Raw genomic sequence first — 25,153 nt, 5'->3', positions numbered from 1 at the left:
CTGGGTCTGCAGGTCCAGGCTCTTGCCTAAAGCCTCTACTCAGTCCAAACTTCAGGCCACCCATTTTCTTTGTCTTGCCCCACCCTGCATCCTCAAGCCCCCACCCCAGCCTGCTCTTCCCCAAAGATACTGACCAAGCACTTTTGTACAATAAAGTTTAATCACAATTATAAAAATGTGGTGTTGTTTGCACTATTAACATATGTACAATCCAGCCCAACAAGGGCCCACCCCCCACCATCCTGGCTGGCTGAGCAGGAATCTCCAGACACCAGGGTGGGAGGGTGACCCACAGGGTCTGGCAGGAACAGAAGATGAGGCAGGGTTCCAGGCACAGAGTCCCCAGGATGGGGCCACAGGGCCCCCCCCAGGGAAGAACATGGCCACTGCCCCTAGAGACCCCTAAACTGGGGAGGGGTGCACGCAGGGCAAAGGGGAAATCCCCATAACACAATGCAAGAGGGCTGAGTAGCCCCCAAGAACAGGATCTGTACAGGCCGGCACCCCAGGTTTCCACAGGAAACAGCTGCTGGCAGCTACAAAACATTTACAGCTTCTTCTCCGCAAAGAAAAAAAATTAGGGGTGGGTGGGTGGGCAGGGGCAACAGGGAGGCAGAAAAGGGACTGAGGCTCCCTTGCTGGGTTCAGAGTCCCAAACCCTTCTATATGGGGGTGTGAGAGCTCTGCTGAACCCACTAAGGCTGGGGGGTGCTGGGAGCTCAGGGCACCAAGGGGGAATAAATAGGGCTGTGGGCACCAGTCCTGCCCCACCTCAATTGAGGGAGCCACGGCAGCTCTCTGTGCCACACAGACATGGGATCTTGTTGTCTTCCAGTGGGAATTTATAGTCATAGGTGATCTCCTCATCCACACCGATGGGCTGCTTGGAGTAAATCACGATCTTCTTCTGTGACTCAATGGTTATCACCTTGGCATAGCAGTTGGGCTGTGGAAAGGGAAGGCGTGTGAGCCAGGGGCCCCTCCACACCCTCTCTCACCCCCACATGGCTCCTAGCGCACCGTGCAGCAGTGGTTGATGAACCTCGCCAGGTTTCCACACTTGGTAGCATCAATGATGGTATCATGGTCCACCCGAAACAGGTAGCTGCTGCCGATGCCCTCTTGCACGTAGCGTTTCTCCCGCATGTCAGCCACCATCTGGTAAAGTGGGATGTGGAGGTCACGGTTTGCTGCTTGGCATCCAGGCCTGAATCCCACCAACTCCTCTGGACAGTCTACCAGCTACTACTCCAGGATACGGCGCTCTCAACTCTGGTTCCAGGAGCTCTCATCCCTCTGAATTCAGGCCACCCTTCCAAACCCTCTGGCGCATCCAACCCACTTTTTCCACTATCATGGATTGGGCCCAGGGCCTTCATACTGAACTACATCCTCAGGTTTCATTTTTTATTTTGAGGCAGGATCTTGCTAATTCTTACTTGCTCAGGCTAGGGTTGCACCTGTGATTCTCCTGTAACTAAGCGAATTCAGCCTCCCAGAGGGGCGGGATTATAGGTCTGTGCCACAGGCCTGATTCTGGCTGCCCTTCTGATTCAGCCACCCACACAAGGACTCCAAGGAAATCTGCACTAGCTCCTCTGAGGCCATCTGCCTGGTTGTGGGGCTCTAGATTGTTCAAGGGGCTGGGGAGACACAGCCCTACTGTGTCTTCTCCTAGGACCCTTTCTCCAAAATAAGCACTCCACTGGTCCAACTGGCCAGTGTAGATAGCAGACCATCTATGTCATGAGGTAGGCCCTTATGTGAGAAGAGGCAAGCCTTGCTTCCCAGCAAGAGGTGGGAAGCTCTCTGCACTCTCTCTGAGTGATCTCACTCCCCGAGCTGTAGCTACAAGCGAAGAAGTGGGGAGTCCTCCCAAAATCCCATCTCTAGCCAAACTCCATCTCAGTCGAGCTGCTGGACATTAACTGCTAGAGCTCCCCAGGGCCCTGCAATCTCACACTTCTGAGTGGAAATCTTCCTTATCACACATCTGTTCCTTCCACTCACTCCCATCTCTGAGAAGCCAGCAGCAGCATCCCAAGAAAGGACTCATCTTCTCCTACGTCCCTGCACTGCTTGGGTCTGCCAAAACTTTGGACCCACAGACCAGACTCCCCTGCTGTCACTGCCTAGAGTCCAGTCTGCCTCCACCTTGCCCTGGAGCTCTGCAATAGCTCCATAGCTTCAGCCCAGAAAGTTCTCTCTCCAGGGTGGCCAGAAGGAACTCAGTAAACTTCTAGGTCTTCTTCTGTTTAGCTTCCCAAAGACCATCCCTCACCACAGGCCCACACTTACTAATTTGGCTCCTCAGTGCCATAAGTCCCAAGCTCCATCTGCCCCTCCAGACTCACATCACTGCCACTGGCCCCACTTTTCCACCTAGCCATACTGACCTCATCCTTCTACTACTGCTCTATCTTCAGGCCTTCTACATGCTGTCCTGAAACTGAGAAGCGTACTTCCCCAACTTATGCCTGAGAGTTCCTCCCATCTTGCTGCTCTCAGCTTAAACATCAATGTTTCTGAAGCTCTTTAAGTCCTGCTATGAGCTTCCACCACCTCGCTTTCCCACATCTGCACTTCAGAGACCAAGGCAGGAGTATCACTAAGAGTCTGAGGCCAGCCTACGCTACACAGTGAGACCTTGTCTCAAAAACAATTCAATCAATCAACCAATCCATCCACTAACCAAGGATGGAGCAAGGACACAGGTTTCACTGGCTGTCTTGGAGCTGAGGGAAGTGAGGTTTTGTCCAGAGTGAAATGATACTTGCAAAAGCCTGTGTTGTCTGATGTCAGACCAAGACATAGGCCTGGAGCCTCACCTGGCGAATGTTCTGACCCACATATTCGATGACCATCTCGTCAGCTGCAATAGGTTCCATGGCAAAGAGACCCCATTCATGGATCCTGCTCCGGCCAAATCGGAGCTTCTTCTTCCGGAACTGGGGGGCAGAAGGAGACCGTACTGCTGGATGCCTCTCTCAACCTAGCTCCTTGCTTTTTCCTGCAGACCTCCCAGGAAGCAGGATGTCTTGACCACCCACCTCCCCAGCTTCAAACCCTAGGGAGTAAGGACTCTAGGAGCAACAGCTTGCTTTGCTTTAGCCTATTCACTGAGCCTCCACCCTTCCCAGGTATCCACTCCTCACCTTGAGCTGATTTAGCTTTAACAAATCACTATCCATGATAGCTGAGGTCCCGATGGCACTCAGCAGCCGCCGCTGCTCAGACCGGCGCTCGGAAAGCACACGGTTAGTCCCCTATGAGGAAGACAGGGAAGGTGACTGACAGGAGGTTGGGAAGAGGCAGCAGTGGGCAAGGCCTTAAAGAAGGACCCACCTGAGTGTCAACTCCTTCCAGCTGCCGGGCCGAGACAGGGCACACATCCAGGTACTTGTCTTTCTCCTTCTTGCTGATGGGATAATAGCCTTCGCTGCGTGCAGAACCTGTCTGGTGTTCTCGGGGCCCATCCTGGGGCCGCCGCTTGCGCTTGGGAGTGCTCAGGTTGGTAAGTGCAGGGCGTTAAGGAACAGAACCAGCTCCTGACTAACTCCAATCCCTGGGGCCCATACCTCACTGACCATTCCAACCCTAACCCGAAGGGCAACTACTCTGAGCTGGCAGGCAAACTCAGTGTGAGGGGACTGGAGATGACAGAAGTCAGGCTCAGACTCTACCTTTCCACCAGAAAAACTTGGAGAGGCAGAAAAGAGATACTGAGGCAGAGAGAAAAGATGGTTAGGCAGCCAGAGAAGAAACCCACAAGCACAACAGGGCACAGCAAGTTGAAGATGGGGATCCATGCAGCAGAGGACACTGCCCGCCCCTCGTCTTCCTGTCCTGTGCAGGCAGGTCAAACTCCGGGCTCAGGATATTTGTATGGTGGACCCAGTGGGTATCATTAAGCCAGTCGGCCCCACTGGTCTGTTGCAGCAGCCGCTCGTATGTGAGCCGCAGGTAGCTCATGTCTTCCAAGTCTAGGCCTGAGTTCCAAATGTCATAAAGGATGGTCATCTGCTCAAACTCGCTACGGGGCTCAAAGGAGGGGGGTGGTGGCGGTGGTGGTGGGAGTGGTGGCCGACGGCGCCGGGCATGGGAGCGGAGGCTGCGCCTCCGGCCAGCCCCATCCCCATCACTGCTGCTGCTGCTGCTGCTACTCTCTGAGGACTCAGACTCCTCTTCTTCCTCCTCCTCTTCCTCCCCCTCCTCCTGCTGTACCTGCAGCTGCTGCTGTGGCTTTGGCTCCTCTGCTTCAGCAACCACCACCTCAGGGGCCTCCAGGACCTCATCTGCTGGGGAGCTGAAGAGGGCTGCAGGGGCCAGGACTGGCTCCGGGAGTCTTGGGGGTGGTGTGGAGGGTGTGGGTTTGATGGCCAGGGCATAGTTGTGCTCCAGGAGGATGTGGTTGAGTGGGGGGCAGAGGCGGTCAGCTTCATCTGAGGTCTCTGTGGCCTCTGAATCGTCACCAGGAGGCAGGGCAGCCAGCCCGCGCCGGGCTGGGGTCAGAGCCAGGTCAGCCAGTACAGCCAGGTCCACTTCTGTACCTGGCTCAACCTCTTCTTCCTCCATGGAGCGGCCTCGGCCTCCAGCCCGGTTGCGGCCCCCTCGGGACACTTCCTCGGGCCAGCTCTTGACCAGAGATGCATGGTCCAGGGGCAGGTTGCGAATGGTCCGCTCAGCACCTCGAGGGACTTTTCGAGACACTGTGCCAGGAGACTTGGCCTGCGGGAGGGCAGCTGGGGGTGGCTCTGGGGCTGGCACTTCCTCCGCAGTAGAGAAGGAGACAGTTTTTCGACGCTTCTTGGGTGGTGGCAGAAGGGGTATAGGAGAAGAGGGGCGTTCATCCAGGTGCGGGGATGGAGCAGAGGGCCCAGTCTGTGGCTCTGAGGGAGGCTGGGGCACACTGGGAGGTGGTTCCTCAGTGGGACCTGGGGAAGGAAGCACATGAGGAAAGGAGGTCAGCTTCCAGATCTAGCCTCAGAGTCCTTAAGGTCAAAAGACTTAGGGCTCAACTGGGCCATCGCTGCCTGGTTTCAACAGGTTCTGCTCAGTCTGCCCAGCAAACTCAGGCCAACCTATGGACACTCCCCACTACTGCCCACAGGGGACAGAGTCCCCCAACCCCACACTGCTGCAGCATAGTGGGCTCCCTTGACAGCATGGGTTTCTGTACCTGCTTACTCATCCAGTTGCCGAGCATGCACTGAGCCCTACCATAATGGGAGCAGTGGAAACTCTGGGCAGTTACTTCACGTCCTCACACAACTCAGTCCAATGGGAGATGACAACACAAACCAAATGCACAGACACACTGGAAGATGAGGACACTTGAATTCCAGCCTTTTTATTATCCTGGCAGTAACAGAACTGCAGCCAATGACTAGGCACACAAACCAAGACAATTTTTGTCACCCACATTCTGTAGGTCTCTAGCCAGACTGAACTAAAATACTCATTAACTCAACTATAAACAATATTCTCTGGTTTATTGAGATGAACAAGATACAATGTAAGAATCTGAATCTCAAAATATTTTATACACTGGTCACGGTGGTGCATTCCTGTGATCCCTCAATTGTGGGTGAGCTAAAAGAGGAGAATTACGAGTTTTTGGCTTTTTTACTATGCAATTCAGGCTGGCCTTGAACTCACTTTGTAGTCAGGCTGGTCTCAAACTTGTAGCAAGGATCATAGGTTTGAGTCCAACCTTGGTAACTTAGTGAAACTCTGACACTCTCACACACACACACACACACACACACACACACACACACACACACACAGACTGGAGATAATAGCTCAGTGCCAAGGTCCTGAGTCCCTCCTATCAAAAAAGAAAATTGACAAAACTTGCTTTCCTCCCATCCCACCTACCACAGACAGAACTGGAGATGTGCCTTAGTGGGAAGAGTAAGGAGATAGTCCCTGGGGAAGCTGAGAGAGAAGGGTGAGGCACATCTCTTCAAGAGGTATCACTGCATCTCTCCAGCTCAACCCCATGTCAGAGAGCTTGTTTCCATCCTTCATCATCCATGCATGCAGCTCTCATCCCAGTGTATAGTGTGGTCTTTGTGAAGACCTGTTCCACTCCTTTATTTTTTTTATTTTTGGTCTTTTTCGTTTTTATCGGTACCGGGGATCGAACTCACGACTGGCTGCTTGCAAGGCAGGCGCTTATGCCGCTGAGCTAAATCCCCAGCCCCCCACTCCTTTAGACATTGCTAACGCCTTCCTCGCAGTGCCAGATGGCTGGCAGTTGCATCTGGCTGCAGCAAATTAACAGCTAGTACAGTACACCTCACATCTACATATGAACTCATTTAATTCTCCAAACAACATAGTGTCCCTAGTGCCCTCTGAGATATGACTGAAAAATACACTGAAAGAGCCAGGCGTGGTGGCTCACGCCTGTAATCCCAGTACTCGGGAGGCTGAGGCAGGAGGATTGTTGCAAGTTCGAGACCAGCCTGGGCTACAAAGTGAGCTCAAGGCCAGCCTGAACTGCATAGTGAGACCCTGTCTCAAAAAGACAAAATATATATATATTTTAAAAAAAAATACACTGAAAGTTGAATAAAAATCTATTAGCCTAAAAGACATAGTCATCAGTCCCCCTCAAAATACTCCCCCTTGCTTTCAATATACTTTCCCACCATTCTTCTCACTTTCTGAAGTAGTTCTAGAAGTGCTTTCCTGATAGTCTGCCTCACTGACCTAAAATTGATTCAAAATGTTTATCTTTCATGGTCATTTTGACTTTGGAGCAGTGTCAGAAATTGCAGTGCCAGATCTGGTGATTAAGGTGGATGAAGACACATCCTAACATTCTTACAACCCTGCTTTTCTGTTAGATGGCAGTTGGCAGCAGCATTCACTATACTTTTGATTACATGTCATAAAGACATCCAGGAAAGAGGACTTGCAGAATTGCTTCAGAAAGTGACAAAAATGATGGGATAAGGTGCTGGGGATTTAGCTCAGCGGCATAAGCACCTGCCTTGCAAGCAGGCAGTCATGAGTTCAATCCCCGGTACCAATAAAAAGGAAAAAGACAAAAAAAAAAAAAAAAAAAAAAAAGAATGATGGGATAAGTGTGCTCAAAGTAATTTAAAGATAAATGGCAATGTATTTTTTAGTATAATAAATATATACTTTTTAAATTTAAACATTCACAGTGGGGCCAGGGATTTAGCTCAGCAGCATGCCTGACAAGCGCAAGGTCATGAGCTCAGTCCTTGGTACCAAAAAAATAAATACACAAATGAACATTCACTGCGTATTTTGAACACTGCTTGTATATTATCCTCATCTCACAAACAAGAAAATTTAGGTCCAGAGAGGTCAATAACCTCCCCAGAGGCACACAATTGGCAAGTGACACAGTAATGCATGCACCCACTGTATGCTGCCTTGGATTCCTGTGGACTCAGGGGTTTCTCCTTGGCTCTACCACTCAGAACTAAAGGGCACATAGGACTAGGCCAGGCCTGAGAGGGCCTTAATCACCCCATGTCCAAAGCCTCAACTGATGCTTCTTGATCTGACAACCTGAAGAAGACCCTTGGCCTTGTAGCATGCTAGGCTCTGGATATCACCTGAGATCTCAACCAGCAGCAATCCACACCTAGAAGCTGGCAGCACCAGGTACTTGGTCCATGCCCTCCTCTTCTCTCTTCTGTCAGACTGGGCAAGAACACCCTTTTAGATTGATCCTGTGTATTTCAGAAGTCTGGCTGTCAGGGAGAGCTAATTCCCCTTCTATCAAGGATTTCCCCACGCATTTCACTATGTTCCTCCACTCGATTAAGGCTTGCTCAGCCCTTTCATTTGGAAGACGGAATGGGGGTGTTGTTTAGTCAACAGAACTCTCACCTTTCTTTGAGAACTACTCTCAGTGCCCTCAGACCAGGGCTACCCGGAACAGACCACTAAGATGGTGACCTGGCCCAAGCCTGCCCCATCAAAAACTTCCCTATGTATGTCCCTATGTCCCTAGGACAGTAGTAGGTCTGTCACAGCCAGTGTTGACGCTTGGAGTAAACCCTCTGTGCTGGAATAGAGAAGCAGAAGAGGATTTATCTGAAGGTGTGTGTGTGTGTATATGAATGAAGTGTGTGTGTAAGAATGAAGCAGACTGGAAGACAGGCAGAAGAGGATTTATCTGAAGGGGTGTGTGTGTGTGTGTGTGTGTGAATGAAGCAGACTGGAAGACAGGAGAAACAGGGCCCAAGGGGGCACAGGGTTCCCTGCTTCTCCACTAGGGCATATAACCTGCATCAGATCTAGAGGCCCTCCTCTGGCTTCCCAGAAATGCCATTTTGGTAAGGATTTCTCTCTCTTCTTGTCCATCTACCTGTTGCTTATTCCCTTCACATTCACATTTTACCTACTCTGAAAAGCTAAACCCTCTGTCAACCCCGTGTTCTCTTCCTGCTGTCTCTCCAGTCTCAACTGGGTAACCTAAGCACACTCCTGTGTGGCTCTCTTGCTAAGCCTCATTTGTGCTACTGATTGACTTAGAAGAGGCTGGAAGTATCTGAGATTTCATTCAGGAGAGGCTCAACTCCTCATCTTGTAGGATCTGGACTTGAACTGCATACACCAACACTAGAAGGACTTCCTGTTGTCCCTCCCCAACTTGGGAGCTCCTATGCAGGCCCGTGTGAGAAGTGACTTATTTTCTTCCTTACTGCACAGTCTCTCAACTGTCTTTGCATCACACTGGCCACTGGCCAAGTTCACTTTGCACTGCATCTTTTCAAATCACAAATCGAATCATATTGCTCCTCCAAGGGCTGTCCACTGCTCTCAAGATAAAAATCAAATTCTTCAATAGCCTATGCACTTTTTGCATGGCCTGGCCCTCACCCATCCCTCCATTTCTGGCCACCCTACTAACCCTAGGTCTCAACTCACTTTCTTGCAGATTTTTCAACCTGCTAGGTCTCCTGCCTTGGGGCCTCTAAACCTGATGATCTTTCTCTCCTACCTGCTTTGTCTGGACTTCAACCCAACTATGCTTCAGCAGGAAGGTGTCACCAGGCTTGCACATGCATGCAGGTTCTGAGTACCCTAGGCTTTCCTTCATGAGGCTTATCAGTTTTTCTAATGTATTTACTACTTGACTGTCAATATGGGCTGTAAGCCTTATGGAGGTGAGAAAAATATCTGCTGGATACACGATTATATCCCTTGTACCTACTACTGACTCAATATCTAGTCTGAACAAAGTTTCCAAAGCAGGAAAAAATATATGCATGTGTATGTACAATGGTATGTACAAAGTCACAAAAGAAAGCAAAGGTAGAACTACATTCTGAGCTAATGTTAATCTTTGCCCATTTAAGCTGGGCATAGTGGCACATGCCTGTATTCCAGCACTCAGGAGACTAAGGCAGAAGGATCACATAAGTTCAAGACCAGCCTGGGCTACATAAGTAGGTTGAAGGCCACCCTGCACTGTATACTGAGAACCTGTCACCAAAAAAAAAAAAAAAAAAAAAAAGCCCTTGAAAGAACAGGCATAAGAAAAATGAGAAGGAACTTATTAAATTGGAAATTTTTCTACCAAACTCACTTGGAAGACTATCTGTTTTACTTTAGCAGGAGCCAAACACATTGGTTTGGCTCTGTAAATCACTATGGCAGGCCATAGTGTTACGTTAGGCCATAGTGTATGTTAGGCCATTATGGTCCCAAGGAAGAAAAGGACAAGAGAAAATGACTTTTTCTTTGTTAGGTTTTCATGTTATGTTTTCAAATCTCAAATCTGATCATGTCACTCCTGAGGGCTTTCTACTGCTCTCATATTAAAAACTAATATAGTTGGGGGCTGGGGATTTAGCTCAGTGGCATAAGCACCTGCCTTGCAAGCAGGCGGTCGTAAGTTTGATCCCCGGTACCGATAAAAAGAGAAAAAGAAAAAAAAAATGTAAAAAAAAAAAAAAAACTAATACAGTCACACACATTTGTACCAAATTAATTAATTCTGATTCCATTGTTCTTCAGACACAGACACACATATACAAAGATTGAGTCACAAGTCTTGGACCACCTACCTGCAGGCCTTGCCGGAGACTTCTCTTGCTCAGGGAGAGGCACGACAGGGGAGCCTACTGCAGTCTCTGGCTCAGGCTCCTTGGCAGGTGCCGGGAGGGGCTCTGGAACTTCCCTGGGGGGCGGTGAGGCTGAGGGAATGGTTGTTGGCTGCTCCTCTTCCTCTTCCTCTTCTGAGGACTCCGATGATGAAGAGGATGATGAAGAGGAAGATGAGGAAGATGAGGAAGATGAGGTACTACTCTCAGAGTCTGATGTGCTGCCATTTTCACCATCTGAGTCAGCATACAGAGAACATTTGGAGGACGCATCGCTTTCCTCATCCTCACCTGCAAATCCAAAAGGAGCAATCAGGTGAGGTGAGAAGACCCTCACTTGGTCAAGCTGGGAGTTCACTCACTGACTCATTATTCTGGGTATCTGGCTCTATACCAGGTACACGCAAGTTTGATATGTCAAGGAAATGGACAAGCAAACATCTGTTCATAAAATGACAAATATGAGTACAAGGGGCTAGAGATCCTGAAGAAGCAAGCCCTGGATTTTGCCTGGATAGGCATGTCAAGGAAGACATCTCTGAAATGGAGATGTTAAATCAAAAGAACAAGGAATTGTCTCACCATGTAAACATGGGATGTCACGCCAAACAAGGAACAAGCAGGGATGTTGAAGGCAAGAGAAGAGGGATTCCTGTGACCAGCAAGCAGTGTGCTCTTACTACCAAAGCTTTTCTTAAAATGGATACCACTTTTGTTCTTTGAGACTGGGTCTCATTATGTAGTTCAGAAGAACAGTCTTAAACTCACTATATAGTCTGGGTTGGCCACAAACTTCTTATGATTCTCCTGCCTCAGCTTCCTGAGTGCTGGGATTATAGGCATGTGCCACGCCTAACCTTCCCAAAGAGGACTTTAAAGGCAGCCTGCATGATAGAGTCTGTGAGAAAGGATTCTGGTATGAAATAAGCTTCAAAAACAACATGCTCTACACACTTAGATTAATAATGTATGAGAAGGACCTTAAAAACTCTTAAGAGGGGGCTGGGGATTTAGCTCAGCGGCATAAGCGCCTGCCTTGCAAGCAGGCAGTCGTGAGTTTGATCCCTGGTACCGATAAAAAAAAAAAAAAAAAAAAAAAACTCTTAAGAGCTCTATGATCTTTAAGGAACATAATTGGGAAAATGAAGTAGGTAGTTGTAGATAGGGAGGGGGCTGGAGAATGGTGAGATGGAGCTGAACACATAAGCAGGGGCTAGGTTATAAAGGCCTACAGAGTCAGGCTGCAGGAAAGCAGGGAGCCAGGAGGATACTGTATGAAGAGAAAGTGTTATTTTAGGAAAGATCATTCCATTAGCAGTTTGGAAGCCAGAATACAATGGAGGAAGAAGAATAGAAATAGCAACAAAATAGTCAAGACTGCTCCAAGAATCTAAGTGAGAAACCACAGAAGCAGAGATGACAGATGTAAGAAGCACCCAGAAGGTAAAACTGATAAGACTTGATCAACAAAACGGGGAGGGCTCTGTACCTTTACTCTCATCAGAAAACTGAGCCTTCTGTCTTGGTGAAGAGAAGGTGCTAAAGTGACCCTTCTCAGAGGCACCCTTTAACCACCACATGGAAAACAGTACATCTTTCCCCAGGTCCACAATCTGTCATTCTCTACTCCATTATTTTATTTTCTTCAAATATAGTCTCTAACTCAAGTGACAGGATTCATTTGCTTGTTAAGCTCTGCACCTCCTTCCAACAACCTCTCAAAAGCAGGAACCACACCTGTCTCAGTCACTGCAATGTTGCAAGTACCAAAGGGAAGGTACAACATTTCTGAATGAACAAATGAAAAAGAAACCAATCCACGTATTCAATACCTGGCAGAATGTAAGGAGCCAAAAAGTGTTCAACCATGCAGAAGAATGTCCAGTTATGGCAGCTGTGAGGAAGGGTAGAGTGCAGGGCACAGTTGGTTGCTGTGCCTTCAAGGAAGAGCAGTATTCAAAGGTGGGAAGTTGCAAGCTTGCCACATTCATGGAATACAGATTCCTTATCTCTAGCACTTAGGAAAATGAACAAGTTTTGCTAAGGTATCCTCAGAAAGAGGTAAGGAGAAAACATTCAAGTACCAGGTTTAATCCAGAGGGCTAGTGCCTCAAAGGATATAGCTAAACAGTTGCTACTGTGGAAGGCCAAGGTGGAGAATAAGTCCTGCACAAAACCATGTGGGCTCAGCAAAGAGCAAGCCACGTGGCTGAATCCCTTTCTCCTCAGGTGGGAGGAGAATTCCATTCAACTCTGCGCTCACCATCTGATGCCTCTGTCTCCTTCTTGGTGGTGTCCACAGCTTCTTCTCGATCTTCGTCTTCCTCATCTTCCTCATCCTCCTCCTCATCCTTCAGGAAATGAAGCAGGATTAACAGGAAAGCAACAGCTAGTTCTCCCTGAGCCACAGATGCCTGGGTTTCAGGCCAGGGAGAAGATGGCTATGGAATAAGCATTTGGGAAGTAGGCTTCTAGCAGGATTGGACACCGTAGCTCCTAACCTTGTCAGAGGAAGACTCTTGGGATGCCTCTTCCCCTTCGCTGTCCAGAGCAAAGGACTTTCGGTGCTTGCCCTGGGTCTTTCCTCGCTCTTCATCTCGCTTTGGAGGCTTGCTCCCTGGCCGTCCTGGCTCACCAACCTCCTTGTCTCGCTCAGGATCTGGAGCAGTTGTACAGAGGTTACAAAAACTCCTACCGACAACAAATTACTGCTTCCCTACCACTTGTAAGGAGCTTTCCTTACACTACTGCTGACTTTGACAGGCCTGTGTATAGTCAGGAAGCTGAAGCTCAGCAGAGAAACAAATATTTCACAGTTACTTAACATTTTATAGTTTTTAACACATCCCGCCCATTTTATCTTTTGTCCTTTTCTGACTTAGGTGGAAGAAGGAGGCTACTTGTCATGCCTACCCCCAAGAAAAGAATACTAAGTCCAATAGGACTCCAGAGAAGTATGCGTGACTTGATAAGGAAGTTTCCCAGCCATGTGCAAATTTTAGCCAATAGATCAGACTTGACAGACTGCAGGGAAAGCTGTAGTAAAATGTATGCATTAGATGCTAGACTTGGGTAGACAATTTGTTTAACCTCAGAGTTCTGTGATATCAGATATTGAAATTATTACTTTTATTTTAAAGAAAAAAAAAAAACCCAGACACAGAAAAACATAAATTAACATACTATAGTAACTATGATCCAGAGAAAACCCTAGAGGATGCTTCTGACACCTCTTAGAAGTGCTAGTTCAGATTGGCCTCAAACTCACAGTGAGCCCCTGCCCCAGCCTCCTGACTGCTGGGATTACAGGCATGAACCAGCAACTCTCTTTCAACATTCTGCCAAGATCTCTATTTGGCTCCTTGATCTTAGGAAGGTCCCTTATCGATCCCTTTGTCTCTGCTTCTCATCTTCCTATCAGAATCTAAAATGCCCAACCCTTCTCTCCAACCCCCAACTTACCGTCTTCATCCTCCTCAGCTGGAGTCGAGGGTCGGGGCCGCTTTTCTTCACTGGCCTCTGAAATTTCTGATGGTTCTTTCCGCTTTACCTGGGGATTAGGTAAGAAATAAGGCCCACTTAGACACAATTCCCAAATACCTCCAGCCCAAGGACAACAGGCCCTCTCCCCACTTTTCCCACACTACTTAGCAAGACCACAGTTCTGGATACCTTAAATGAAGGCAGCCGCAGGGCCCCTCGCAGCCCTGACCCAAAGGTGAAGGCCTCGATGCCTGTGGTACCCCCACTCTTGGCCCAGTCTACGAGGGACAGCATGCCTGGTTCTTTCAGCTTGGTCTTCTCTTTATCCTCCTCCTTGGCTTGCTGTTTGGCTGCATTCTGGAATGGCTGCAGGCAGCATGGGGACCGAGATCTCAGGCATTCCCTCGTCTGAGACCCACTTTCAGGCCCCAGGACCACAGAAATGCATTTACTTGCTCACTTACTTAACATCTGCCAGCCACTTACAGGCAATTTTCTCAAAGTCTACTTATTTAGCCTATAAACCTTATGAAACAACTATTTTGTCAATTTATAAATGGCAGCAATGGAGTATAGATAAAGTTCTTCCAACTCTCAAGCTCATGCTTATCTGCTGCTCTGTGTCCCCTAACTTCCTTCAAAACTGCTTTGTCCTGTTGAGTGCCCACAGCCTTATACTCCACTTGTCTTGATCTTTTCTTTTTTTTTTGGTACCTGGAATCAAACTCACAACCTCCTGCTTCCTAGGCAGGCACTTAAGCACTTATGCTGCTGAGCTAAGTCCCCAGCCATCTTATCTCTCTTCTATTTTGAGCTGTTCAGCTGCAGAAGCACTAGGTCTACCTCGTCCAGAAGTCCCAAGTTCCCTAATCTCAAGCACTGTCTCTCACCTTAGCCTTCTCTTCCTTGCTTTCCCACCACTGATCAAAGGCCCCGAAGGCTACATTCTCCACCATCTTGCGGTTGAGGTCTCGCTGCATGATGCTCTTCATCTCTTGAACCAGGGTAGCCAGCACACGGCCCACAGTGCCTGCTGACGGTAGGGCCTTGCCTTCTGCCAGCTCTGCTTCCTCCCTGGGAGGCAGCCGGGCCTCTTCTCCTGAGACTGAGGAGGAGGGCAGGGGCTCGGCTGCCATGGGCAAAGGTAGGTGATAGGCCTCTCGAGTGTATGCCCCCCGGCCTTCTTGCCCTTGTGTATACAGAGCATAGGGCAAACCATAGGCTGCCTCTTGTGGAGGTGGGAAAGGGAGGAAGGCTTCTCCAAAAGCCCCACCAGGAGGACCAGCCGAGGCAGCAGTCAATCCCTTGCCCTGCCGCAGCTGGTGAAGCCGAGTTAACATCTGGGTCTGCATCTGGAAGGACATAGGCATCCCTCCCCACTGAGCCCCAAGTCGATCCATAAGTTCCAAGGAGTTCACAAAGTCATAGATGTGGGGGGGCGGTGGAGGAGGTGGGGGGTATTCAGGGGGTGGTGGCCCATCAGGTCGGGGTGGGAGGAGGTAGGCAGGCTGATGAGGAGGATAACCAAGGGGAAGGGAAGCCAGGTAGGGGGGAGGGGGAGGAGGAGGGGGAGGAGGGGGAGGTGGTTGCTGGGGGGGTGTCGGGGCTGGAGGTGGTGAGCCACCCCTGTCATCATCGGAGATCTCCATGTCCTCTCCAGAAGAGCATGGAGAAGCCTATGGGGGTGTAGAGGAGGGTCACAGTAAGTTGTTGCCCATTCCTTGGACTTTTCCTCAAACCCACTTTCTTCTCTAGTTTATTTCCCTCTCCCCAGGAGTCCAGCCCTGCCTCCCAGATCCCAGGTACCTTTTCCAGCTGACCCCAACATCACCTGGTTCTGTCCGTTGGTCTTGGGAGACTCCCGGGTAGCCCCCGGCTCCCCACTCCCTGTAGGTGCCACATCCTCAAAATTAGCTGGGGCCGGAGGTGGTGTGCAAGGCCCATGACCTGACCCAGAAGGCACCTCACTTCCAGTGTCTCTTGCCCCAGAGCCAGCGCTGCAGTTCTCTTCCTCCTCCTCTGTGTCAGAGGCCAGAAAAGAAAACTTGGAGCGCTGCTCCTTCAGCAGCATTTCGATCCGGGAATCCAGGCTGCTGTGCTGGGCGAAGGGTACACTCTCATTGGTGGTCTCCGGGGCTGGGGAGCCTGAACGGGTAGGGGAGGCTGCGCGGGGGGAGGTCCGAGCTTCTTCTCTCTCGGGGCTGGGTCCTCCACCTCCCCCACCTCCACCTGGTTCTGGAGGTTCTGGTGGCGGGGCCTCTGAGGCAGGAGGCCGATAGTCTTGGTCTGTGGACCGGCTGGGCTCAGGGGGCAAGTAAGAAGTGTAGGAGGGTGGGAAGCGTTCAGCAGTACTTTCAGAAAAAGGGGCACCAGAGGGCTCCTCACGAGTTGCCCGGCGTGGTGGGTAGGAAGCATGACGCTGGTAGCGATTCCAGCTTTCATAATATGCTGGGTAGTTTGAGTCAGAACCACGAAATTGAGAAGATGAGGAAGAAGAGGACGTTGATGAAGATGAGGATGAGGAGGAAGAAGAGGAGGACGCGGCAGTGGCTGCAGTGGTGGCAGAGATGGCTGTAGAGACAGTCGTGGGGACTGAAGATGCTGAGAAATGACGACGGGAAAAGGAATCTTGGTAGCTATTTTCTGACCGCCGGGGCTTGAAGGAGGTTGAAGTGGTGCTAGAAAACAAGTGTGAGAGTTAACTGGGCTCATCTCTGTATGACCAAACCTGACCATCCCAGCTCCCGAAGCCAAAGCCTCTCTATACTGTCCCCCAAAAAACCGTAGGTCAGGTTTCTATGGAGTGTCCCTGAAGATAAAATTTTGCTGGCTGACTCTACAAAGAGTAGATCAGATAACTGCCAATTCTCTCTCAATGAAACTTCATACTTCTTCGTGATGGAAGCTCCCAGAATCTACATGGTGTGTGCCCTGTACCTGCTAGAGTAGGCAGAGTCCTGAGAGTAAGGGGTGCTGCCCCGAGATGTATAGGGGGTTCCTTGGGAAGACTGAGGGGTAAACTGGCCAAAGGAAGAGGGGGTATCTTGTCGGCTGCTGGAGAAGCTTGTGTCCTGGGAGCAGGGGGTGCCATTGCCAGGGGTGCCCACCACAGCAGTGCCTGATGGATAGGCAGCCGTGTCAGAGGATGAGCGGCGGCGGGATTCGGTCTAGAGGGAGAGTGGGGCAAGGAGAAAAGAAAAAAGATCAGGCACCATTCAAAAACTTGCTTTGCTCCAAAAGAATCCTAGAGCCCTGTTTTTTGAAAGTTTCTACATATCTTTTTTGGCTCTTCCCATACTTAACAGTAAAGTCTAGATCCTCCCAAAGGCAGCTCCTGCTCCTGGCAATTAGGCACTGCGTCCACATGGCTAGGGCTGTGGCAACCACAAGCTTCTCACCGTCTCAGTGGCCGCACCAGAACCCTGGAACTTCTCACTCAGGGCCTTGCCCCCAGTGGGCACAGTCTGAGGGGTGTAGGAACCATTGACAATCAATTCATAGTACTTCATTCGCTGCTGTCCTGTGGGGAGAGAAATTAGAACAAATAATCAGAAGGAAAAAACAATGCCTAGCCAGGCCAGGCACAAGGACATCCCAGCTGAAATCCCAGCTTCTTAGAAAGCCGAGGAAGGAGTATTATAAAGTCATGGCCCACCTAAGCAATTCAGTGAAATCCTGCCTCAAATAAAAAATAAAACTACAAATGAGACGTATTTTAGGGGTAAAATACTCCAGTTTGATCTCCAGTATTGAAACAAAACAATAAAACTCTTCTCCAGTTTGGCAGGCCTGTTTCTGTCTTAGGCCTCACACTTCCTACAATTTCTTAGAATCTTGGATTTAGAGACTTCAATTCTCTCTTATTTCTATCTTTGAGACTATCTCATCTCTACCAATTAACTACTACAAGTAAACATATTCTACACCATTTCCCAGTTTACAAATATACATCTACCCATACTACTACAACAGATGATAAACAGGAAACTGTCCCCTTAAAAGAATTAAAGAAAATTTACCTGCACAAAGTCACAAAATTGTCAGTGGAAGAACTGGAATTCAAACCCAGCTTGTCTGAGGCTAAATACCTCCACGCTCTTTATCCTACAAAGACTGTAAGATGACAACCTGAAGACTAAATCCAATCAAGGATTTAATTTTATTCGCCTTGCATAATGACTTGGGAGGACCTATGGAAAGTGATTGGTGCCTGTAATCCCACACTCTGAAAGGCTGAGGCAGGAAGACTGAAAGTTTGAGGCCAACCTGGACAACTCATAAAACTTGTCTCAAAACAAAAAATTTAAAAATGGTTTGGGATGTATCTCAATGTGAAAGCTCGCAGTTCAGTTCCCAGTACAAAGAAAAAAATCTTGAAAGGAGCCAGGTATGATGCAAGGCTATAATTTCAGTACTTGGGAAGCTGAGGTAGGAGGATCATTAAGTTTGAGGCCAGCCTGGACTATGTGAAGCTCATCTCAAAAAATAAAAGACCAAGCCCGCCCCCCTGCCGCCAACAAAAAAACCCTGGAAGGGATGTACTACTTAAAATTCTTAAGATTATATATAAAAATCTACTATTCTGGCTTTTAAAAATCAAATTTGGGTTGGGTATCGCAATGTACACCTACAGTCCCAGCACATAGGAGGCTGGGGCAGCAGGACTATCCCCAGTGCTGGGCCAGCCTGGACTACAAAGTGAGACACTCAAAAAAAGCAAAATCAAATTTGAAATTGTCAGTCCTTTTTCCTTTGCAAACTGACTAATGCCAACTAATAGGTATCTCCTTTAGATAGCACTGTAACTTAAGTTTGCTAGATCCTACTCTATCCTATAGTACCTTAACAAAGCAGTTTGGACTGTTTCATTTATCTTTCCAGGTCTTTCTTTTAGAATTATTTTGTTAGTTGTAGAGACTGAATCTAAGACTTTGAACATACTAAATATGTGCTCTACCACTAAGGTATATCTCCAGGCCCTTTTCTTTTAATTTTCTTTTTTTTTAATTTTTGAGGCCAGCTTAGTGGTGCACACCTGAAAACCTTCTTGAAATCTCAGGAGGCTGAGGCAGGAGGATAGTCTCAAGTTTAAGGCCGGCCTAAACTACACAGTGAGACTCTATCTCAAAAAACCAAGAAAATAAATCAATTAATTAATTTTTGACTGATTTTTGGTGGTACTAGCAATTGAACTCAGCCTTTCCACTGAGCTAAACCTCAGCCTTTATTTTTTGAGATAATGTCTCACTAAGCCATTAAGTTCCCCAGGCTAAACTCAAACTTGTGATCCCCTTGGCTCAGCAGTGCTGGGACTATAGGTATATGCCACCATCTCTGGCTATATTTTAATTTTTGAGCCAAGGCTTCACATCAACTAGGCAAAAGCTCTACTACTGAGCTATATACCCTCAATCTTCAGAATTAACATGTAAAATTTCAAAACCAAAAAACCCTGAAAATTCAGTATCTTAAAAAATTTGGTATTACAATCTGTCCTTGGGCCAGAGATATAGCTTAGTAGCACAACAACTGCCTGGCAAGCATGAGGTCTTGAGTTCCATTCCGGTACCTACCAAAAAAAAAAAAAAATTCTGTCCTGATTTACAACACTAACTATATTCACTCTGTCCTTCACACAATTTCTTGTGGATCTAGTCGGGGGCTTGATTACAGGGTATAGTCCTAACCATGTCCCCAAAGATACAAAAAATATCACATATGTACCATAATTCTCCAAAATACTTCTGAGTTCAGAAACACATCTAGCCCCAAGTTCAGATATAAAATTGCGATTTTGATTACTTGCCTGATCTCAATGGCATTAACAAGTACACTTTCAATTGAAGACCAACCTTGAGCAGCAGGCAGGGGAGCCCTCACCTTTGATGTCAAGCTGGGCATGGATGATGTTGCCCATGACGGAGGTAAGGTGGAGGTTTTTGACTGTTTCCTTGGCACCCCGAGTGCTGGTGAAGAGCACACGGGCCAGGCCCAGGTGCTTGCGAGTACGGGGGTGAAGAAGGATCTCTACCTCTTCCACCTCGCCATACTTTCGGCACATATCCTTCAGGAAGGTTTCCCGCACGTTGTCATTCAGCCGTGCAAAAGTCACTTCCTTCAGTGGAATCTGCCCAATATAGAACTCATCCAGCTGTGGACAAGACAGGAGTTGGTCTGGAGACTATGTCAGTGGTAGTGAACCTATGGCACTCATGTTACTTGTTTTTAAAATAAAAAATATGCATGCATGTGTTGTCTTTTTCTAAACTAAAACCTTAACATTCAGGTTTAATTGGGTTTAAGTGGGTGGACTCTCTAAAAGGCTTACCTGATTCCCCTTTCCCTGAATTCCTCTCACCACAGAATGCCAAGAACCAAGAAAGAAAATGCACAACTCAGGAATAAACATAAAAGGAACTGGTTATAAGGAAACAATCTACTGGCTCCAGGAGTTACTAACATGGGCAAGGGACTAGAAATACAAAATTGGAAAGAGATTCTCATCCAGGAAAGTAGAAAAGATAATCAATATGCCAGAGTGTCAGCAGAACTGACAGAGAAGGAAACCTTTGTATAGTGGACAATCAGGAAAGGAATAATAAAGATGGCATTATTCTTACTGTGCTTTTTGGTTATATGCGATTTCATCAAAATAACAACAACTTTCAGGACAAGAAACTAGAAAACATGCCAAACAGGTGACTCACTTCTGTAAACCCAGCATTTGGGAGGCTGAGGCAGGAGGATCACTGTGAGTCTGAGGCCAGCGTGGGCTACACAGTGAGTTCAAGGACAGCCTAAACTATATATCGAGATCCTGTCTCCAAAAAAGAAAAAAAAAAAAGAAAAAAACTATAGAACATGGTATTTTTAAAAACTGTGTAATTGTATGGTGTGGATATAACACAGGAATAATGTCAAGGCAGAGACTAAAGCTTAGATCAATAACCTTATACCCTGAAACAGACTTGATTAAAAAAAAAAAAGTTAAAGTCAAAGAAATAAGTAACAGCAGTAGTCAGTATGAAATAGAATGGAGGGCTGGGAATTTAGCTCAGTGACATAAGCACCTGCCTGGCAAATGTGGGGTTGTGAGTTCAACTCCCAGTACCAAAAAAAGAAAGAAAGAAAAAAGGAAGAAAAGGAAAAAAAAGAAATAGTATGGAAGCAAGGAAATCAAGTAAATTTAATATTAAAATCTGCATTAAGGAAACTGCAGTGAAAATAGAAAGATTAAGATAAAAACAAAACACTGGGTGCCTACCCTGTGTAACTCAGTAGATGGTGCTGTCATTTATCAATAAAGAGAAAATGAAAGGGATGGCAGGATTGTTGGAATAAAAATTACTTTAAATCTCAAAAGTGTAAGGTGTCTATGGAGCATACAAATGGAATTATTCCTCTGCCAGGCACACAAGTCTGAAGTTTAAGAATAATGATAGCTGAAAACAGTCATCAACACCAAGACAACAATCAAAACCATAGCTGTGAAACAGAATGCACGGAAAATGTACCAAATAAAAACAGGATGAGGGGACCCCAAAAACTATTTTAAAAGAAGAATTAATGGGAAAAAAAATACAAAACAAAGAACGAATCAAGAAATCCAAAACCCACTAAGTTTAGGTCAAGGCCTGGTAACTATCCTGCTTAGAAAGGGATATGGGAATGCTCCTGGGAACCAAGATGGAGGGTCACATGGCCAAATAAGAGGTAAGGAAAGAAGATTCCAGGGAAGCAGTGGGGTTGTTGCTCTCCTTATTTACTAAGAAACTAAACTATCTTATTGTGCTACATACTATCTAAGAACACACAATGAGAGATATAGCACCTAAATCTGTCTGTCCTTACCTCATTCTTTAAGAATCAACACCTTTACCACCGGTGATACAATTGGGACACCCGTACTATACAAATGTGTCTTTTATCCAGAACATTTCAGTCTCACAGATACAGAGGTCATCAGATCTTTCAGTGAACTACCCTTTTTACTGGGCTATCTGAAGAGCAGAATGACAGTACCCTCCATACTATTCAAGGGCCACTACACCAGGAACCAACAGACACCTACCTTAAACTTAGGGACTGGAAGGGAAAAGTCTCTGTTTTTGGACCTGACATGGCAACGGGGGTCTTGGAGGTCTTCCACTGGTATGTACTTGGAGTCCTAGAAAGCAGGAACAGAAAGACTGCTTAGGATGGAACCAAGTTACTAAGCTCTAAGAAGCCCATTTAGAAATCCTGCATGCAAAAGAGCTGGGTTCACTCATTTTTGACAAGGCAAGCTATGAGTATGGTGCTGGACAGAGTAACAGAGAAAAGGAAGGCCTGGCATTCCCTAGAAGGCTAGAAAAAACAAGAGGCACTCACGTTGACACTGAAGTGGATTCCGTCATAACGGTACACCTTTTGAGAAGGCCTGCGCAAGGCAGGGTCCAAGGCAGGATCCACGATGAGCTTGTAGTTCCGCCACTGGAAGCTTGGGGCTTTTTGCCCATCTCCCCCACCTTCTTGATCCATCTTTGCTCATTTACACTGTTAGGAAAAGAGGGATACGCAGAGGGGTCCAGCACTTAGCTTGACTCCCTTGCTGTCCCTCCATTGGCTAGCACAGCTTCCAGGTTCTCCCATCACTCCAGTTTCCCCACCTCACCATGACCCGGGGCTCCCTCAAATTTTGCCCCAAGTACCCTATTTCACAACACCCCATTCTCTCCCCACTTCCCAACTCTACCCTCCAGCTCCCAGGCCCATCTCGCGCCCGCTTCCCTTCCCGTCCTCCCAGCGCGCGCCCCACTTGGCCTCCGCGCAAGACCCCTCCCCCGCCCCCTGGCAGGCCCCGCCCCCTCCCGCCTCCTCACCGGCCAGCCGCCCGGGCCAAGCCCGGCTCCCGCTCCCACACCGCCGCTCCCGTCCCCGCGCCCCGATCCTTCGGCCAAGAGGTGGCACCTCTTCGGGGCGTTGGAAACACCGCGAGACCGAGCCCGAGACCCGGCTTCAGCCCCGGATTCGGGCGGGGGGGGTGGAGGGAACGCGCGCCGCTACCCTCTCCCGCCCCGGCGCGTTCTGCACCCCCAGTCTCCGCGCACGCGCGCCGCGGCCCTACTCACCCGCTGTCGGCGAGCGGCTCCCCCTCCCCCCACCCGCGCGGCACCTCAGGGGCGCGAGGCGGCGGCGGCAGCGCGACACCCGGCCCCGCAGCGGTGGCGGCGGCGGCGCCCCCCCACCACCACCACCTCCTCCCCGGCGCGCGCACCAAACACCACCGCCACCTGCGCGAGGTCCAGCGAGCACAGCGTCTGCATTCGCACTTTCGCCACGGGTGCTGCCGGGAGATCCACGAAGCCGAGGACAGCGACCTTGCCTCGGTCGGTGCCTTGGGAGGCTCTGAAATTGCAGCCTAGGGGACCTGGAGATTGGCCGCATTCCCTGGAGGGCAGACTTCACCACTGGTATCTAGCTGCTCTCGTCTGGAGTTCTTGACGAATCGGCGGCGATGAAACTTGCGACTAGTCCCTAAGGGGAAGGGGGCGGGGCGGAGGGGGAGGAGGCCAGCCAGAACTCGGGAGGCTTGAGTGGCGCGTTGAATAGACGCAGATTCGTCAGGCGGGCGGGGCGAGTCAGTTAAGATGCACGCTCCCTTGCCTGTCTCTCTTGCTCCTTCCTTACGCGGCCAAAGGATTGAAAACCTGCAAGTTCGCCACTGTCCCTGGCTTTAACTGCTTCCTCTCTTCACCTGCCCTGGTGGAATCAAGAAAATAACTCCGGGTCAGCCAAGTCTTGTCAAAGGTGGCAGACTCGGACAGGTCGCCTTACTAGGACAACTCAAGGGACAGCCTACTTCCTATCCAGCAGGAATAACTACAGCCCAAAAGTCCCGTAGAATCTAATGAGAATTTTCAACCAAGAAGTGCTCGAAGAATCTTGGGGACCCGACCTAGCGAATCTGCCGACCCCGCTGTAGGCGGGACCAAGGCGCCGCGCGCAAAGGGGTGTGGCTAGAGTGTACAGAGCTCAGCATCGCGGGGCGCTTCCTGTAGGACCCGCAAAACCCGGCCGGCTGGGACTGGCGCTCTCAAGGCAGAAAGCTTCCCCGAATATAGTAGCGATGATTCAGGCAGTTGTTTGGCGTCGTAAAGAACGTAGGAAGCGATTTCCCGTTATTTCGTCTGGCCCTTTTAAACTATCATTTGACAAATGAGACAGACCTCTTAAGGTGTCAGATTTTACCATGCTCAGCCTACCACTGGTGATTCAATCTGAGGTCGTCGCCGGGTTTTCTGATGAGTTTAAGTGGACCTAAAGACCCTTAAGTGGGTCCTGTAAAAAGGAAGATCCTACAGGAATCCCCTCATCGAGGTTACAAGTCTTACTGTCTTCAGCTGGGGCTCCCTGTGCTTACAAGATCTCATCGCCTGGGGCTGAAGTTGCCTTCCTGCAGTGTGATCACAAGCACCCTGGCCACTGGAGAACTGGATTTTCACCAGCGCGCTCTGCCTGAGTGATGATGTCCTGAGATCCTGACATCCATACAATTGTCCCTGGATATATGATCTTGGGCAAGCCATTTACCTATCCTTTTTAAGTTTCAGATCCACTAGCCGGGTCAATAGTGGTGCATAACTGTAAATCCAACACTTGGGAGGCAGACACAGGAGAATCGTTGCAAGTTTGAGACCAGTGCCTGAGCTACAAAGTGAGCCAACCTGAACTGTTTCAAAAAGACAAAAAAAAAAAATATGTACATGCAGGCTTAGGATGAAAGCAAGCTTCCTTTTTTCCCCCAAATGAAAGGTACTATTTCCTTATCTTAATCAGAAAGTTTCCCATGTGATGGTACAGTCTCACTGACTAGCTATATAGCTTTGGAAAGTTCATCAGCCTTCTTGGTGCTTCTTTAACTCAAATGGAAATGATAAAGACTTGTCTCTTGAGGCGATTGTGAGGGTTAGATGAGATTACCTATGAAAAGCCCCTAGGACACAGTCATCAAGAGAGAAACTTATAGGAAATCCTTAATGGAAGAAAACAGAGACCCTGAGCTCAGAAACAAGGTATATTCCAGTAATCTCAGCACTTGGGAATGTGAGGCAGGAGGGTTACAATGAGTTTGAGGCCAGTCTGGGCTACAAAGTGAGTTCAAGACCAACCTGAACTACATAGTGAAACCCTGTTTCAAAAAGACAACTAAAAACACTTGGAGCAAGGTGCAGTGATGTATACTGTAACCCTGCCACTGTAATCCCAGCAGAATGTATTGAGACACTATCTCAAAACAAGAAAGTTCACAGATCTATAGCCTTAAAATAGCTTGTCTCCATATTTGGCAGCTCTTGACCCTTGTCAGCACCTAATGGAGCCACACCTGGAACCCATTCCCCACCAAGTACACTTGCATCTGACTCTTAATAAGTAAACTTTCTGGGTGTGGTGCTAAAGCCTGCAGTCCTACCACACTCTGGCAGGCTAAGTTAGGAAGATCTCAACTTAAAGCTCCACCCAGTCAATTTAGTACTTACTGATATCCTGTCTCAAAAATTTAAAAAGGGCTAGGGATGTAGCACAGTGCA

General features: G+C 48.4%; 1 protein-coding gene across 4 annotated transcripts; it reads right to left on the bottom strand.

Moving 5' to 3' along the window:
• Positions 1-141: 141 nt before the first annotated feature.
• On the bottom strand, positions 142-25,094 carry Setd1a (SET domain containing 1A, histone lysine methyltransferase). 4 transcript variants are annotated; one of them, XM_013141704.2, is made up of 19 exons: positions 22,445-25,094; positions 21,954-22,118; positions 21,655-21,750; positions 19,464-19,734; positions 16,982-17,103; positions 16,521-16,750; positions 15,415-16,261; positions 14,474-15,259; positions 13,773-13,949; positions 13,563-13,650; positions 12,602-12,759; positions 12,364-12,451; positions 10,065-10,391; positions 3,882-4,934; positions 3,346-3,518; positions 3,156-3,266; positions 2,829-2,948; positions 1,021-1,158; positions 142-946 (listed from the first exon to the last, which is right to left on the bottom strand). In XM_013141704.2, the coding sequence occupies exons 2-19, from the start codon at positions 22,101-22,103 to the stop codon at positions 773-775; spliced, it is 5,109 nt and encodes a 1,702-aa protein (XP_012997158.1). In that variant the 5' UTR covers positions 22,104-22,118; positions 22,445-25,094; the 3' UTR covers positions 142-772. The 4 variants fall into 4 exon arrangements, with proteins under 4 accessions (XP_012997158.1, XP_003477932.1, XP_023416698.1 ...); XM_003477884.4 differs by having other exon boundaries at positions 22,694-25,094; XM_023560930.2 differs by having other exon boundaries at positions 22,856-25,094.
• Positions 25,095-25,153: the final 59 nt, after the last annotated feature.

Source organism: Cavia porcellus, unplaced genomic scaffold (genome assembly GCF_034190915.1).
Source record: "Cavia porcellus strain 051 isolate PalLab524CR breed Dunkin Hartley unplaced genomic scaffold, mCavPor4.1 scaffold_16, whole genome shotgun sequence".
Taxonomy (NCBI): domain Eukaryota; kingdom Metazoa; phylum Chordata; class Mammalia; order Rodentia; family Caviidae; genus Cavia; species Cavia porcellus.
The sequence above is the reverse complement of the archived record's forward strand: the minus strand, read 5'-3'. Positions and strand labels throughout refer to the sequence as shown.

What these genes read in the sequence shown, in the direction of transcription:
- Setd1a (XM_013141704.2), bottom strand. Translation starts at nt 22,103, where the DNA reads ATGGATCAAGAAGGTGGGGGAGATGGGCAAAAAGCCCCAAGCTTCCAG. An exon ending in GAATCCACTTCAGTGTCAAC is followed by an intron (nt 21,751 to 21,953) that starts GTGAGTGCCTCT and finishes CCTGCTTTCTAG; the next exon opens with GACTCCAAGTACATACCAGT. An exon ending in GACTCTGCCTACTCTAGCAG is followed by an intron (nt 16,262 to 16,520) that starts GTACAGGGCACA and finishes CTTGTTTTCTAG; the next exon opens with CACCACTTCAACCTCCTTCA.